Source organism: Lathamus discolor, chromosome 10 (genome assembly GCF_037157495.1).
Source record: "Lathamus discolor isolate bLatDis1 chromosome 10, bLatDis1.hap1, whole genome shotgun sequence".
Taxonomy (NCBI): Eukaryota; Metazoa; Chordata; class Aves; order Psittaciformes; family Psittacidae; genus Lathamus; species Lathamus discolor.
Genome location: NC_088893.1, coordinates 3,284,750 through 3,299,322, shown reverse-complemented (window position 1 = coordinate 3,299,322; position 14,573 = coordinate 3,284,750). Strand labels below are relative to the sequence as shown.

Here is a 14,573-nt window from a genome sequence, read left to right as displayed (position 1 = left end):
ATATCATGAATAATTAAAAACCTCATTTGCAACCCCAAAAGCAAAATTGTTCTCAAAATTAAGTAGAGCTCCCTAGCTACATACTGAAATGAGATAAAAGCAGCAGGGCTCTGGCTGATGGATGGTTCCCTTTCAACATCACCAGGAGTGACTGTTTGCTTAGGAGAGGGTCTTTGGGCTTACCTCCAGTTAGAAATAAGCACTCTCCCAAAGAAGACAGATTTCATGGAGACTTCCTGGCTCACAGCACAGCCTTCCCCATTCCATTTAGTAGCGTGTTGCTGCAGTTTCAGACTGTTTGGAGAATACTTTAGTGCAATGAAACTGATTCCAGGATTGAAACATGGCAGTTTGAAGGTTGCTGGTTGGGAGGTGCACAGGGGGAACTTCAACAACATTTACCAGTTTTCTGCTGTGCCCTAAATGGAGGTTTGGGTGATGTGTTGCTCACCCAGAGGTCCAAGGACCAGCCTTCTGCAGAATCCATGGTCCAACAGCACATCGTTGTGCCCCATGAGATGCTGTGTGCATTAGGTGGCAGCGAGACACCGACTTTTTCATTTTGAAAAGATTTCACAATGGAAGACAAGTAATTCACAGGAGTTTTAGAGACTTTATTTATGTATAAACAATTTAAACACTTTGCCATAAATTATCTTTGCCTGTCTCTAGTCTTTGCTTAGCAGCAAATTAAAATTAATATAAAAACTCAATGAACAATTCATACATGTATATTACAAAAAAGTTCTTGTACCAAAGTTCTTATTAGACTTTTTTTTTCTCTTTTTTTTTCTTTTCTGTGGTGACTGTAATGTGATTGTCTCAGTTTCTCGACCAAACAAACACACTAATAATTTTTAAATCTGAAACAGTGATTGTGCCTTCTGGCTGATGTATGTACAGGGTGATCTGACGTGGTGCCCATTTGCAATAGTGTAACACAATGCCCACAGCTCTACTGGAACTGATACCAACAAACTACTGAATCTAAACAGACTACACCCTGTAACTGTGTTATACTGTCCACAATGGAAATCTTCAAAGACAAACAGAGTATGAAATTTATTTGTAGTGATTTATAGCCACCATTTTGAATGTAACTTTACACTCTGCCCTCTTTGAGTAAGTTAAGCTTCAGGCCAGACCAGGGGAGGGTCAGAGTGCAAGTGTGGTTTTGTTACTTTTAAATATATTTTGCTTTCCTATTTCCAGTGTGCTCTCACTTGCATTCTCATTGTCCTCCAGTTGCTACACACAAATCACCCCAAAGTCATGTTTTAAATGCACCTGTATTTTGCTTTAAATGAAAACCTCTTGGATATTTATCAAACAAGCAGTCTGAATCATCTGTGTTTCATCAGCTGGTTAGTGAAAGTGGCCCACTTGGATTTCTTAGTTTGCTCACGTGTGAATGGAGTGAGGTAATACAATACGAGGCCTTCTTTTTGTTTTCCTTTAGACCCAGAACAAGTGGGTAATATTTCAGGGGTACTTTTTAATTTGTATGGTTAGAGTTTTCAGTCTGGCTTTAGTCCACTTCAGGATGTGGGTTTTAATCACTTGAACAGTGGCATTTAACTCAAAAAATATGAGCTTTTTGCCACTTACTATCCCAGAGTAGCTCAGCCTAGTGCCCCCATTTAGGTCTTCATCTCCTTAGGAGAGGAGATAACAGTTATGACTACTGATTCATCCAGCAAAGGATGACAGCAGATTAATTTGTTACCTCTTTCCCATCTCATTCTGTCTTAAAAACTGGATGTTGCTGCTACTGTCTGCTAGCTCTGGGTACTGCTCCACGGGCAGGACATAATATCCCTCGTAACCTTGCACCCTTCCCGTGTTCAGAAGCTGCTGCTTCTCTCCATCTGTCCATACGCGGCTGCCCTCACGGCCGTCCCGTGCCTTCTGCTGCTCCTTGGCCCAGGCTGCTCCCAGCGCTCGCTGCCGAGCCTGGTCGAGCACTCGGGCCTTCTCGTCGTCCAGCGTGTCGGGGGTCAGTCCGTAGCGGATGTTGATGAGCAGGGTGCAGTACTGGAACTCAATGTTGGTAAACCTTCGAGTCCTCCCGCTGACGAGCAGGCTGGGCTGGGACACCGTAACGTTGACTCCGCTGTCCAGCACCTTCCTCCCGCTGGTCATCGCGAGGGTGACGAGGTCACTGTCAGCCGAGCCTATCTTCACAAAGTAATGGGTGTCCTTCCCCTCGATGCTGTAGTGCATTTTCTCCAGGTAGTGAGCACTGTTCAGGACAGAGGCAATCTTCCTGCTGTCATCTGTGGCTATGCTGGAAACGCCAGTGGTTACACGGCCTTCCTTCACAGCAAACATGATTCCTTTCCCAATGATGGGAGTGGTTGTGGCAAACCAGCGACCTGCTTTTTCTCTAATATTGGCATGTAATCTTTTAGATATGACCTGGCCCTCAAGAGCCATGAAAGCCTGGTTGTGTCTTTCTGTTGTCTGCTGAACTCCTGTAATTAGCTGGGGAAAGTAAAAGAAGACACAAAACCACCAAAGATATAGATCTGAAAATACTAATTTCAGAGACCAACACTAATCTCTGCTTTGCCTTTTTAAAGGAAATCTATGCAGTGAAAAATTCTGTGCTACGGGAAGCGCACCCTCCGCTACCTGTCCGTACCCGTATCTCCTTCGGAATCAGGGAAATACTCATTTGGCAAATTATTTTGCTATTAGCAATACCAGATTCAGTATTTCTCATTAATCACTCTCTGTAGCACATATGTACCACAAATTTCGATTTTGGCAAATAGAATGTCCATTACAAGAAGAAGGAAAATCCGAGACTAGAACAATTTTAATCTGAGCTGAAACCAAACAGACTCCATCTAGTAAAAGACAGCACAGCACTTCTGGGATTTCAACCAGCACAGATGACTAAAATGCTTAGGAATGTAAGCCTCTGCAACTAGGTAAAAGTTGGGCTCCAAAATAACAAAGCAGTTCCTGAAGAAGGGATTTAGACTCTCAAATGACTTAGAAGCCTGTAAAGTGGTATGTTTAGGTTTATATGATCCTTTCTGTTGTATTACCACAGATGTGAAGTAAAAGCAAAGACTAAGTTTGGAGTTGGCCTAGTACTCTTTCTAAGTTTATTAAATGGGTTGAGATTTATTATAAAGCTATAATTATTTATTATATACCATTTTCCATCCTTAACCTGACAAGTGTGAATGCTGTAAGTGAACTTAACTGTAGTAACTACAGCAGCAAACCAAACCCTCTAACTAGGAAAAACATCAGGCAACAAATGGTGAGAAATCCTGTTCCGGGGGAGAAGAAGAACCGTTTCTTAGCAGTACAGCCAATACCAACCTAAGTTTATTGCAACACATGCTATTAGGATGGTTTTTCCAAAGGTACAACAGATGATGAATTGCCCTGACAAAGTCTCCCTTTGTCATTGCTAATCAAGTTAATCGAGTTACAACTTGTTAATCAAGGAAGAACTCAATAAAAGACAAACTAATGACACTGCAATTATGATAACAATGAAGGCTGGCAAGAAAGGCATATGTTCATTAGGATAAAATCTAGCTATACTCCCTTAGTTTTACCCAAAAATAAATACTTGGCCTTCTACTATAACCACACGAGAGCCAGCATTTCTATTCATGAAAATAACTTCATATTTCTGCCTACCTGTCCGTTTTCACATGCTTGACTCTCAGACAACTCGTATGGCGGTGACACAAAGTACATTTTTGCTCTAGGGAAACCAGGAATAATGTTGCTAAGTTGAAATCCGAACATCACCAACCAGCTTTTGACATCTAGAAATCAAAAGGAAGCAGGCAAGTGAGAAATGAATGTGTGTAATAAAGGCAAGAAATCAAAAAATTTAAGGAATCCATCCTTGACCTCCTTGATTTCAAGCAGCTGTGGAACTCATCATTTGTATTACAGCGTGGCGCTTGAAAGATCTGTAGTAATCCACCATGAGCAGGCACAGGAAATACTGCTGTACATGTACCCTAAATAGTTCAACAGGGATATATGACCTTGCTCATCCTTATTCCATTAAAGCACATGAATTATCCAAACATTTCACTGTATGCAATACTTGTTCCATCTCTGACACCTTCTGATGTGGCTCCTGTTACCTATAAACTCTATTGTTAAAAGATGTTTTATTAGGTTAGTACTCCTAGAAACATCTGCAAAGTCCTTGGGGAAAATACATGGCTTGCTTTCTGCGTCCTACTTCTATTAGCTGTCACCAGGCCTCTGGAGGCTCCATTAAATGCAGTGAGGAGCTAGACTTGTAATTCAGAGGGCTAAATTTAGACACCATGAATATCCTCACCTTCCCTTCAGGCCCAGTATGGAAAAGCAGGAGCTGCTTGGGAGGGTCAGAGCTCAGCTCTGCAGTGAGCTTTCGGAATTTCCAGCTCTGGGTTCAATCAGTAAAACCCTGTCCTCATATCTTGTTGAAAACCCAGGTACTAAGGAACAGTAACTCTCACTCACCACTTCTTAAGAACTTACGATGTACTTTAGTCATCAAGTGATATTTTTAACAACAACAATGGAAAAGCCCATGACCCTGGTTTACATTTGTTTCCTGCTTCTCTTTTCTGCCAGCCACAGGGCTGAGCAGCAGTGTGGGAGCACAAGCACTTCTCATTTGATTTGGACCTATATTCATGACCATTTCTGTTTAAAAAATCCCATCCTTTCCACTGGCCTTCTCTCCTCACTGGCCTACAACAGCTCCTGATGGTGCTATTGCTGCTTCCCTGTGTGAGCCAAACCCTGTGTCTGAAGAGATGTGACTGCGCAGGGCACTCTTGCTGCACGGGGCTCTGTCTGCATTTAGAGCACCCCAGGCACAGTGCACAGCAGCTCCGCTTGCTGCCACAGGCACATGGGGTGCCTGCAGAGCACCCACCCTGCAGACAGACCCTGGGGACACTCGCAGACACAGCACGGAGGCTGCTTGCTGTTGCAAAGCCTGTTTTCCCAACATGTTACACCATAAAAAGTGCAGTACTCCCCAGCTGGGGACATTTGACAACAAAACTCTTCCTTTCGTTAGCCATTCTGACACTAAAATTAGTAGTAAGATCCTCTGCTTCTGTGAAGACCTTTGTGTGTATCTCCCATCACACAGTGACTACCATATTTTTCCTGTAGCTTTGGACAGCACAGGGTCACCGCTCCTTTTTAAGGCTGCAGTTTATTTTATGGTATAATGGTATATCCCGAACAATTCACTTCAGCTGCCCTATTTCCACAAAAAAAGGGAAGGACCTATATGCAAAGTAGTTACTGTTCTGCTTTGCAGCACTGCACTTGGTACAGGAATTCCTTTCCATCAAAACCTGTGAATAAAGCAGTGTCAGGGGTTAACAGTACAAATGGATTGGGGTGGGGAAGTAGATCTTTTATTTTCTTTTTGGGTTGGTTTTTAAGCTATGACAACCCAGGTGCCACCATAATCCCTTCTTGTGCAAGAGAATCTCTTTAGTACATACAGCAACAAATATTTTCATCACCAATGAAGTATTTTTACAGACTGCAGGGTGTGTGTGGACCAAATGCAATAGATCTTCCCAGATTTCATCCACTGGGTGAATAAATTAAATGACTGAAATTTCAGAACATAGCAAAATATCGTAAGATGACGCTGAAAATCTAAACTAGGGGATTTAGATCTAATAATTTTCATCCACTGCTGGATGAAAATAGGACTTGAATTTAGGACAACAGAATTTGATCCCAAGGTCGTTTTAGTCACCAGTATTTTCACACTATCAGATGCAAGTTGCACTATCTTTAAATTGGAAAGTAGCTCCAATAGCACCTCTGGGATGTTACACACATGATTACATCCCAATGTACCAATGAAACTTGCGGTGATTTCTCTGAAGGAAATGTGCTTTTCTTGAAATTCAAATTACTGCTAAAATTAAGATAGCTCCTTTTTATAAATGATACCACCGCTCTAATTACTGGATACTGCATATTCAGTGCTGAGAAAAGGTTTTCCTGAAGACTCGCTAATTACCTTTCTTTTTAGAAGGTGCCAGCAGCGGGCTTGAGTACTGTGTGATCTCACTAAGTGAAAAATTACTGCTAATTAAGAAGAGGTTACAAGTTTTACCTGGTTCTAACATCTGCAATCAAAACTACTTTATTGTTTCTCTTCCTCAGCTCTACACATTCCATCACATTTCTTACACTTGCAGGAGGTAAGAATATTTCTAAAAATCAATATTTTGGTTTTAAAGACTGAAAACTGTTTGTATATTAAAAGTTAAATGGGAAAAGTGGTTTAATTACATCAGTTCTTGGCACTAATTCATAACGCGCCCATGGGCTCAGTCAGCAGTTCATTTTGAGAGTTTATTTATTTTTTTCCCCTCCATAAATTCCTTGTGGCTTCTTATTTAGTGCCCTACATTTGGGCTGGGGCAGCATCAAAGGATCAGGACTAGCCAGCCCTTTTCATAGCACAAAAAGGAAAGTGACCCAACCTGGACAGGAAGATTCAGAAAATGGCTAGTAAGGAGAAGTCTGATTTCCTTCCCAAATCAACTTCCAAACCATAGTGTTGTTTATAAGGAATGTAACACAGTCTCACCTGTTACATAGTTCTTTAGATCCAGTTCATTGCTTAGAGGGTTGTTACTCTTGAACATGTACAGATTGAAAGGAGCGGGTTCTTTACCGATGTTTTTCCACATGGTGTAATCAGGAGATGTCCAGCGTCCAGCCAGGACATCATAGTCCCTTTGGGTAAAATGGACGAGTTTAGTTAAAGGGTCATACAGCCCCCCATGGAACCCAATAACCAGCTGGAAATCAGGATTAGAGTCATAGTAAATCTCCCCATATGCTGTGTACTGAAGCTGTTTGATCATGAGGCCGTTGATGCTGAACACGGCTAATGGAGTGCCTGTGTTATCAGAGGCGACATAATATTCTTCCCCGCTGCTACTCTCCATTGCAAAGAGGTGGCCTTGCAGATCGTAGTATAAAGAGGTAATTTCTGAATTGGAATGATTGTAGACATGAGTGACTCTTGTTGGATTGTGAAGATCAGCATAAAAGTACTGCAGGTGGTGCCCCAGGTTAGTCTTACAGGAAGCCCTTCGGCCGAGTCCATCGTAACGGTACTGAACACTCCACCCATTGGCTTTGTTGTAAGCTCTTGTCAAGAGTCCTTTGGAGTTGTATTCAAATACGTCTGAGCCTCGCTGACACAGGAATCCATCCTCATCAATTTTGTAGGGTATGTCACCTAAGCGTGTAATCCTGTCTCTCAGGTCATAGCGCAGAGGCATCAGTCTGACACTATTTCCAGGATTCAGTAGATGAAGGTTTCCATTCAGATCATAACTATAACGCCAGGTTGGCCTGTCATTTACTGCTACACTTTGCAGTTGCCCATCTCCATCATAGTCATAGGTGTACTTGGTGGTGTTGGCATATGGACCAAGTTTCAGTTCTCTCTTGGTTACCCTTCCCATGCTGTCATATTGGACAGTCATCCAGTACATTAGAGATCGGAACATTTCATACTGAACTTCTTTAATGCGCCCATGGGTATCAAAGTGCTTACTCAATGTCATAACTGCTGTAGTAATAATTTGATTTATATCATAATAAATAACTCCAAATTTGCCAAAATGCTCTACTTTGCCAGAAATCTCATCATAACGGTAAAGATCAACTGGAAGAGGCGTCTCGCTTATTATAGGCTTGATGCTTGCGATTCGAAAGCTATTATCGTGATATGTATAATCGAACCTTGCATTGACCATACCCTCTTCAGAGAACCTGTAGATCTGTTTGTCAACGAGAGGACCAATTTTACGATAGCGAATTGTACAAGAAAATCCTCCACTTTGCAGATTCACCATTTTTAGGACACCTGTAGTTTCATCATATCCAAAAGTAACTGCGGTGCTGTCATAAACAATTTCAGATAACTTGGATAGCTTTCCATACTTGTAGAAGACTTGTCGCCCAGTGCCTAAAAATGATGTTTTCAGAATCCTCCCATCATCACTGTAATCAAAAATCACTGATGCATTGCTTTCAGGAGGGTTATAAATGTTTCTAATGTAGCCAATGGAGGTGTGAGTTGACATGCTGTGCCGAGCAACGCTGGGCATGGTGACAGCATGAAGGCGGTCTGAAGAATCATACTCAAAGATGTACTGGCGTTGACTCTGAAGCAGTAGTACCATGGACTGTAGGGAAACAATTAATACACAGTTACCAGCTTTTGGCATGTGACCTCTCAGGGCAGTAAAGAAAAGTTTACTGAGAAGGCACCAGTGTTAAATGAATCAAAAGAGAATGAGATGCATCAGTAGGGGCACAAAGCTGTGCAAGAATATTGTCAGATTGCTAAATGGCAGGATGTGCTACTGGGAAACCAACATGCTGACACTCCAGGAAAGTGCAGGTTAGAAATCTATTAGCTGCCCTCCCCCTAGTAGGACCTTTTTGTTTTCATTTTTACTGAGGGATGCAGAGGTGTTAGATAAATTACGTGATTTACTTTCCAACTAGCAGTTGTAATTCACAACTATTAATGTGAAATATATGTGACAAAAAGCAGAGAATATTGGCTCTGGTTTGCTTAAAACAACAGGTTCAAAGAAAGGAAAGAATATGCAATTTTGAAGTATTTAAGGCACTTATGATTGAAGTGTCTTAGTTGGGCCAAGTAAAAATGCTTTACCATATTTTCATTTAAAAAATAATGATTACAGATGAATTACCTGTTTCTACTTGAACCTTTTGTCAGGTTTAGTGATGCGTTTTTGGTCTTCATAAAGGGCAATTCATTGGTTTCAGTTTATGCTATTATATGGCAGCCAACTGCTTCCAGGAATATATCAAAAGACACAGTCCATGAACAATGTATTTCACATTAAACATTAGTCAAATTAGTTGACTAATTGAAAAATAAGGAATCTTGAGACCAGGTACAGAGGGATTCTTTACAGCTGGAACATGTCAAATTGTAGATAATCTGTGTGTGTGTGTGTTACATACAAGGCTTAAAATGAAGCCGAGTAGCACTTTGTCTCTTTGTAGCTGCTGTCAGCAGGTAAAACAACATCACTTACTTTTTCTAGATAGGTGTAGCTCCAAACCTTCCCATCGGCAAACATGCGGGATACGATCCTGCCTTGCTTATCCAGGTCTGTTCTCTCGCTCATGGCTCCGCGCTGCAGCCCAGCCAGGCGCCCATTGAAGAAGTAGGAGACGTTGACAGCGGCCAGGCCGCTGCTGGGCAGCCAGAGGAACGGGCGCCCGAGCTGGTCGTAGATGATGCGCAGGGTGAACTTCCGGTGATCATCATAGATTTTCTCTGTGCGTATGTTCCGGTCGTAGTCAATGGACAGCAAATTCCTTCCGTGCACCTGTGGAGGGAACGGAGGCTGCGTTCAGCCAGCAGTGCCACAAGCCCCTATGGATGAAAATGGTGTGCACATTGGAGACCTCAATTTCCCCACAGTTTAGAGAAGTGTAGCATCTCTTCCTGTTAACTGGCTTCTGCTTTCTAGTTCTTGGATATTCAAATATATAAGTTCAGGTGTTTCACTGGGATATTCCCCATCTCCCTGCAACATGGGAGCTGTCATCTTACAGCAAGGGGCTTCTGTTGTTGTCACAACAGAAAGACATACTGCACACCTGGGGCCTAAAGTGCAGTGCTAGCACTTGGCAGAGAAACAACTTCTTTTACATAGAAGCAGCTTTTCTACTTCTGCCATCAGTAGATCTTAACCTCTTCCCCTATTATGACTCCAAGAACAGAAGAAATTATGATTTCATGTCTTCACTGAGGTTTAGCCATGCAGGCTCTGTACCTGCAACACCCTGCTTATGAATTCATTCATTTACTGTTCTCTTCATTTGCTTTCCAAATAGTCCATAGATCCCTCATCAATCCAGTCACCTGGGATGGGTTTCATTTCTTCTGATTAAAGATTCTGCTCATACAGGCTGGGAAAGATGGACTTAGTTTTGAGAAACAAACTAAATAATTAGGTTAAATGCTTTTATTTTTTTCTTTTTTATTTTTCTTCAGTTACAATTTTCAAATCAAAGTATAACAGGAAGTGTTTTGGGCCCAGATTTTTTTGGGTTTGGTTTTTAATAAAAGAGCAAAACAGAAACAAAGGAGCACAAGAATGCCAAACGGAGAGGCTGCTAGTGAGAGTGCTGTAAGAGGTACATAAATATATTCACTGCGGACTACGCCACAGAATTCAGGCTAATGCTGTAATCCGATAAAGCCTCTTAAGTAATTTAATTGTAGATGCATCATTAATAAAGTAGAAGTCTTTAAATTAGATATAATTTGAGAGCAATGACTATTTAAAAAGTATTCATCAGTTTGTGGGAATTTGTTCTTTGCAGCAGCTTTGATTAGGCCACGTTTTCTCTTAGCCAGAATTAAACTGCACATCAAACAATATGTAAATTAACCCTGGGCCTTTCTCGAGGACATAAAAGTTATTCTGAGAGATTTTCCCTGCCAGGGGTGGACCCAATTCCCATCCCACCCAACTCTGCAGGAATTCACTTACACAGAAAGCAAATTTAAAAGGAATACAATTTTGTGTTTGTAAAGAAATAATTATTTCAAATTATTGCTCATTATCCTAATTTTTCCCATTAATAAGACTTAGCGCTAACAGTTTACATCTACTCCGTGGGCAATTATTAGAAAAAGCTCTTTCCTGTAGGTTTTCCCAAAGGTTATCCCAGCAAAAACTTCTCCTGTGATTCAAAGAAAAGATAGAGCATTTCTTATAAAACATCTTGGCCAAATAAACCTCGTTCTGCCCTCCCATTGTAATGGAAACAAACCCAGGGAAGCCAAACTCAATAGCAGAAATTTCTCAACTGGTTACCCTAGTTCTGTAAGTGCAGGATTAATCCTGATGACAGAGCCATATGAAAACCCTTTCCTTCACAGAGCTCAAGGCCTTCCGGAAAGACAGAGAACTGAATTTTAGCTTTTATGTTTTTATTTGTTTTTGTTTTGTGATTTCTGGGGTTTCTTCCCTCCATTACAGTAACTGCAACTGTAAACTGCATGGAGGAAAGTCTGACTCCAGGTGTCCTCCCTTTTCTCAATAGCATTATAAAAGTTATTAGTTTTTTTGCCATAGAAAACTGAAGTATTAGGGGTTTTTTTAACAGTTACCCAGACAAGAGCTATGCACACAAACATCACTTGGAGAATAAAGCAGCACCTGCTTGGGTAATTCAGCAACCTCATTTTCATTTGTAAAAAACAGGTAAAACCAGAGAGTGTAATTGTAATGTCATATTAATTATACAGTAACCCAAATTGAATGAAAAACTCCCATGACTGAAGATCACCTAACAAGCTTTGTTTCTTTTGTTCCACTACCTACGTGCACATCTGGTTTCTCCCTTGGCTGCTGCTGAACAAGTGGCCATAGGGACGAGCCCTCTGTGCCTTGGGTAAAGGTCTGGCAACAAAAATCACTTATGTGAAGCTGCACTGTAAGAAAAACTCTTCAGAAGGGAATCGTCAATACTTTATCTGAAACTACTGCAGCACACTGGACGTGTGGTGCATAGGAGAGTAGTGGACAGTAAGAGAGAGAACTCAGAGGTGAAGGGCAGGTCTTCCTTTCCTTGCTTAATGAAGTCAGCCCAGCATGTCTCAGAGGCCAACATGTACAGCTGGGATGTGCCTACAGCACGATGAGCACAGCTGGGGGCACAGGAGGCAGCTCTACCTGGAGAATCACAGAATCATCAACTAGTTTGGGTTGGAAGGGACCTTTAAAGGTCATCTAGTCCAACCCATGCCCCTGCAATGAGCAGAGACACCTTCCCCTAGACCGAGTTGCTTCGAGCCCCATCCAACCTGGCCTTGAACACTGCCAGGGATGGGGCAGCCACAGCTTCTCTGGGCACCCCGTGCCAGTGTTTCACCAACCTCATTGTAAAAAAAAGTCTTCATTATATCTAGTCTATATCTCTTTTAGTTTAAATCTCTTTTAGTTTAAAACCATTACCCCTTGTCCTACTGCCCTACTAAAAAGTCTGACAGCCTCTTTCTTATAGATCCCCTTTAAGTATTGAAAGAAAGGGGTATGGGCTCTACCAAGAGGCGACTCCCATGTCAGAACAATCCCTTTCAGCAATAGTTGATTCTGCGCTGGGGCTGGGGATTCAAGATTTGGGTCCGCACACTCCCTGCCTGGTCATTCCTGTGTTAGTCCTGCAGTGGCCCATCCTGTACCACTATATGCCACATCTGCCCCAGCTGCCACAGCCGACCCTGCTGCCACCTGCTCCCCCAGTGATCACACACACGTGCTCCATTTCATGCAATAAACAATTTATAAAGATGAATTGGAGTAAATGAGATGCAAATAAATTCTGTGCTTTCCCCCTCATTTTCAAATTTCATTTTCCGTCCACTCAACCTGTTATAATCTCATCGTGATTTTCATTTAAAAGAGCTAAATGGGTATGTGATTATTGTTGCAGGAACTAAACCCAGACAATTAAATGTTGAGGTGTTGCTAGATAAAGCAGTGTTTTGATTTGCATAAACATGATGCAAGAAACCCCATCTCAGGCAAGGTTTCAGCTCCAAGATGTGTTTAACTTCAGCTGATTACCACAAGTACTTCTATTACATTTCTAGCATTGACAGTTAGGATTACCACAATTTTGTTTCGAACACCTAGTCAAAATGCAGTGCTCATCTGGTTTCTACTTCTAATCAACTTCTGCAGGTCAACACATCACAATCAATTACGCAGCCATGAAATTTAGTCATTAAGGATTAGCTGCTAATCTCATTCCTTTTTTGTCTAACCTTCCCCCTCTCCCCAGTAGGTGCATTCTGAGCATTTATGAGAAAAGGAAAGTCTTGTTAATTCAACACTGGGAATTAGATGTTAAGCAATAGAAAAATACCAAAATGTAACATCTGATTCATAATAGTTTTTGTGAATTGCTACATAATTGTTTAGAAATTGCATTTAGTACATCATCTTGAACACACAGAACTGTATCTCTGAAAAGAACCAGGGCTCGATTAGCACTGCACTTGTTCTCTGCCCAAGTATCTCAAAGCCCTACCAAAGCTGCCTACACTGAAGCAGCCAGTGAAAGTTTAGGTACTCAAGGGGTGAAAACCAGGCCAGCTAAGCACAGAATGGGATTAACCCAGCTGCAGCACATTTTTAATTTGGCAGGGGATGGATTACATGACCTGAGTGTCTTTCTTATCCTATGCTTATGACTTCGTAATTATGGCAATTATTTTCCAATCATGCCATTTGGGAAGGGGAATAAACACAATATGCCTGTCTCAATGAATCTGCAGGCAGATTCTACACAAGCAGAATGTAACTGCTCATGCTGTAATTGTGCTTCCTGCCCAGGACTAGCTGCGGTGAGTGTGCTGTAGCAGTTTTACGAATGCTGAGTGGTTGGATTGGTTTTCCCCCCCCCCTTCAGAAGCGGAGTGACTTTCTCCAATGTTCTGGGTATTTTTACCAATCCCTTTTAGAACACTTTTAGTAATGAAGCTTCTACAGCTGATTGTAGCACACAGTCCCATGCAGTTAACTGACCTCTCCAATACAGAAAATATTGTCATATTAAAAAAATCCTAGAGTTGTGCATTTTAAACAAGTAAAAATAGGAAAGATGTCCTTCAAAAAGAAAATTAATGTTCTGCCCACAGAGGAAAAGATCGTTATTGTAATGACAGATTCTACTTACCCTGAGCTTTCTTCCAAACACAGTCACTTTGCCTTTAATCTGTTCCTTCCTCAGACGCCATTCAATTGAGTTTAAACCATTCTCCATTGGTAGAGAAATATTACATCGTCCTATGGTGGGAGTCACAGTCCCAGCCAGGACATGAGGTTCGCTGTGAAAGCTAATGCTCATGCCATTGGCATACATCACTCTCAAAGTACCATTATTACAGAGCTGGTAGCTGTTCCTCACTTGATCTACAGCAATAATGAAAAGAAAATAATTTAGCTACTCCAGTCATAAAGAAAACATATAGCTTAATTTGATTGGGTTTTTATTGCACTCCTGTTGATGTTAAATGAAGTCAGCCTGCAATTACCATTTACGTGGTACTATGGTGGAAATTACAGATGTTACTGATTCATGTAAAGAACAGTAGTGCAACAGTGAGCCTGCAGAGAGATACTGTGTTTATTTCATTAGGTTTTCCCTTTAGTTTTAATTGTAAATCAAAATGCACAGTGATACGCTTTCAACAAAGTAATTTATTTCTAATATGAAGAAAAAACTCCCGAAAACTGAACTGGTGGATGAACAACAAACCATCAAACCCCAGGACAGAAAGAAAGGGGTAAAAAAAACAGACTGCTGGACTCTAGGAGTGGGAAGAAGTGACTCTTCTTTTTCTTTCCCTCTGTTTAAAAACTGTCTCCAAGGAAGGACTTTTACAGCGTTTGACTTTAAAACCTCCAGGTGTGAGGCTCCAGCAATGCAAGCTGGCAGTCCCTTCCCTGCCTGCTGTCCTGCCACCCTAC

General features: G+C 41.5%; 1 protein-coding gene across 13 annotated transcripts in view; it reads right to left on the bottom strand.

Annotated features, from left to right (window-relative positions):
• Positions 1-593: 593 nt before the first annotated feature.
• Positions 594-14,573, bottom strand: part of TENM2 (teneurin transmembrane protein 2) — a 685,555-nt gene continuing 671,575 nt past the window's right edge. For all 13 annotated transcript variants that reach the window (XM_065690193.1, XM_065690201.1, XM_065690202.1 and 10 more), the window contains 5 exons: positions 13,780-14,015; positions 9,114-9,410; positions 6,611-8,225; positions 3,667-3,797; positions 594-2,484 (listed from right to left, as the gene is read on the bottom strand). In XM_065690193.1, coding sequence (XP_065546265.1) covers positions 1,723-2,484; positions 3,667-3,797; positions 6,611-8,225; positions 9,114-9,410; positions 13,780-14,015 — 3,041 coding nt within the window. In that variant the 3' untranslated portion in view covers positions 594-1,722. The remainder of the gene's footprint in view (positions 2,485-3,666; positions 3,798-6,610; positions 8,226-9,113; positions 9,411-13,779; positions 14,016-14,573) is intronic.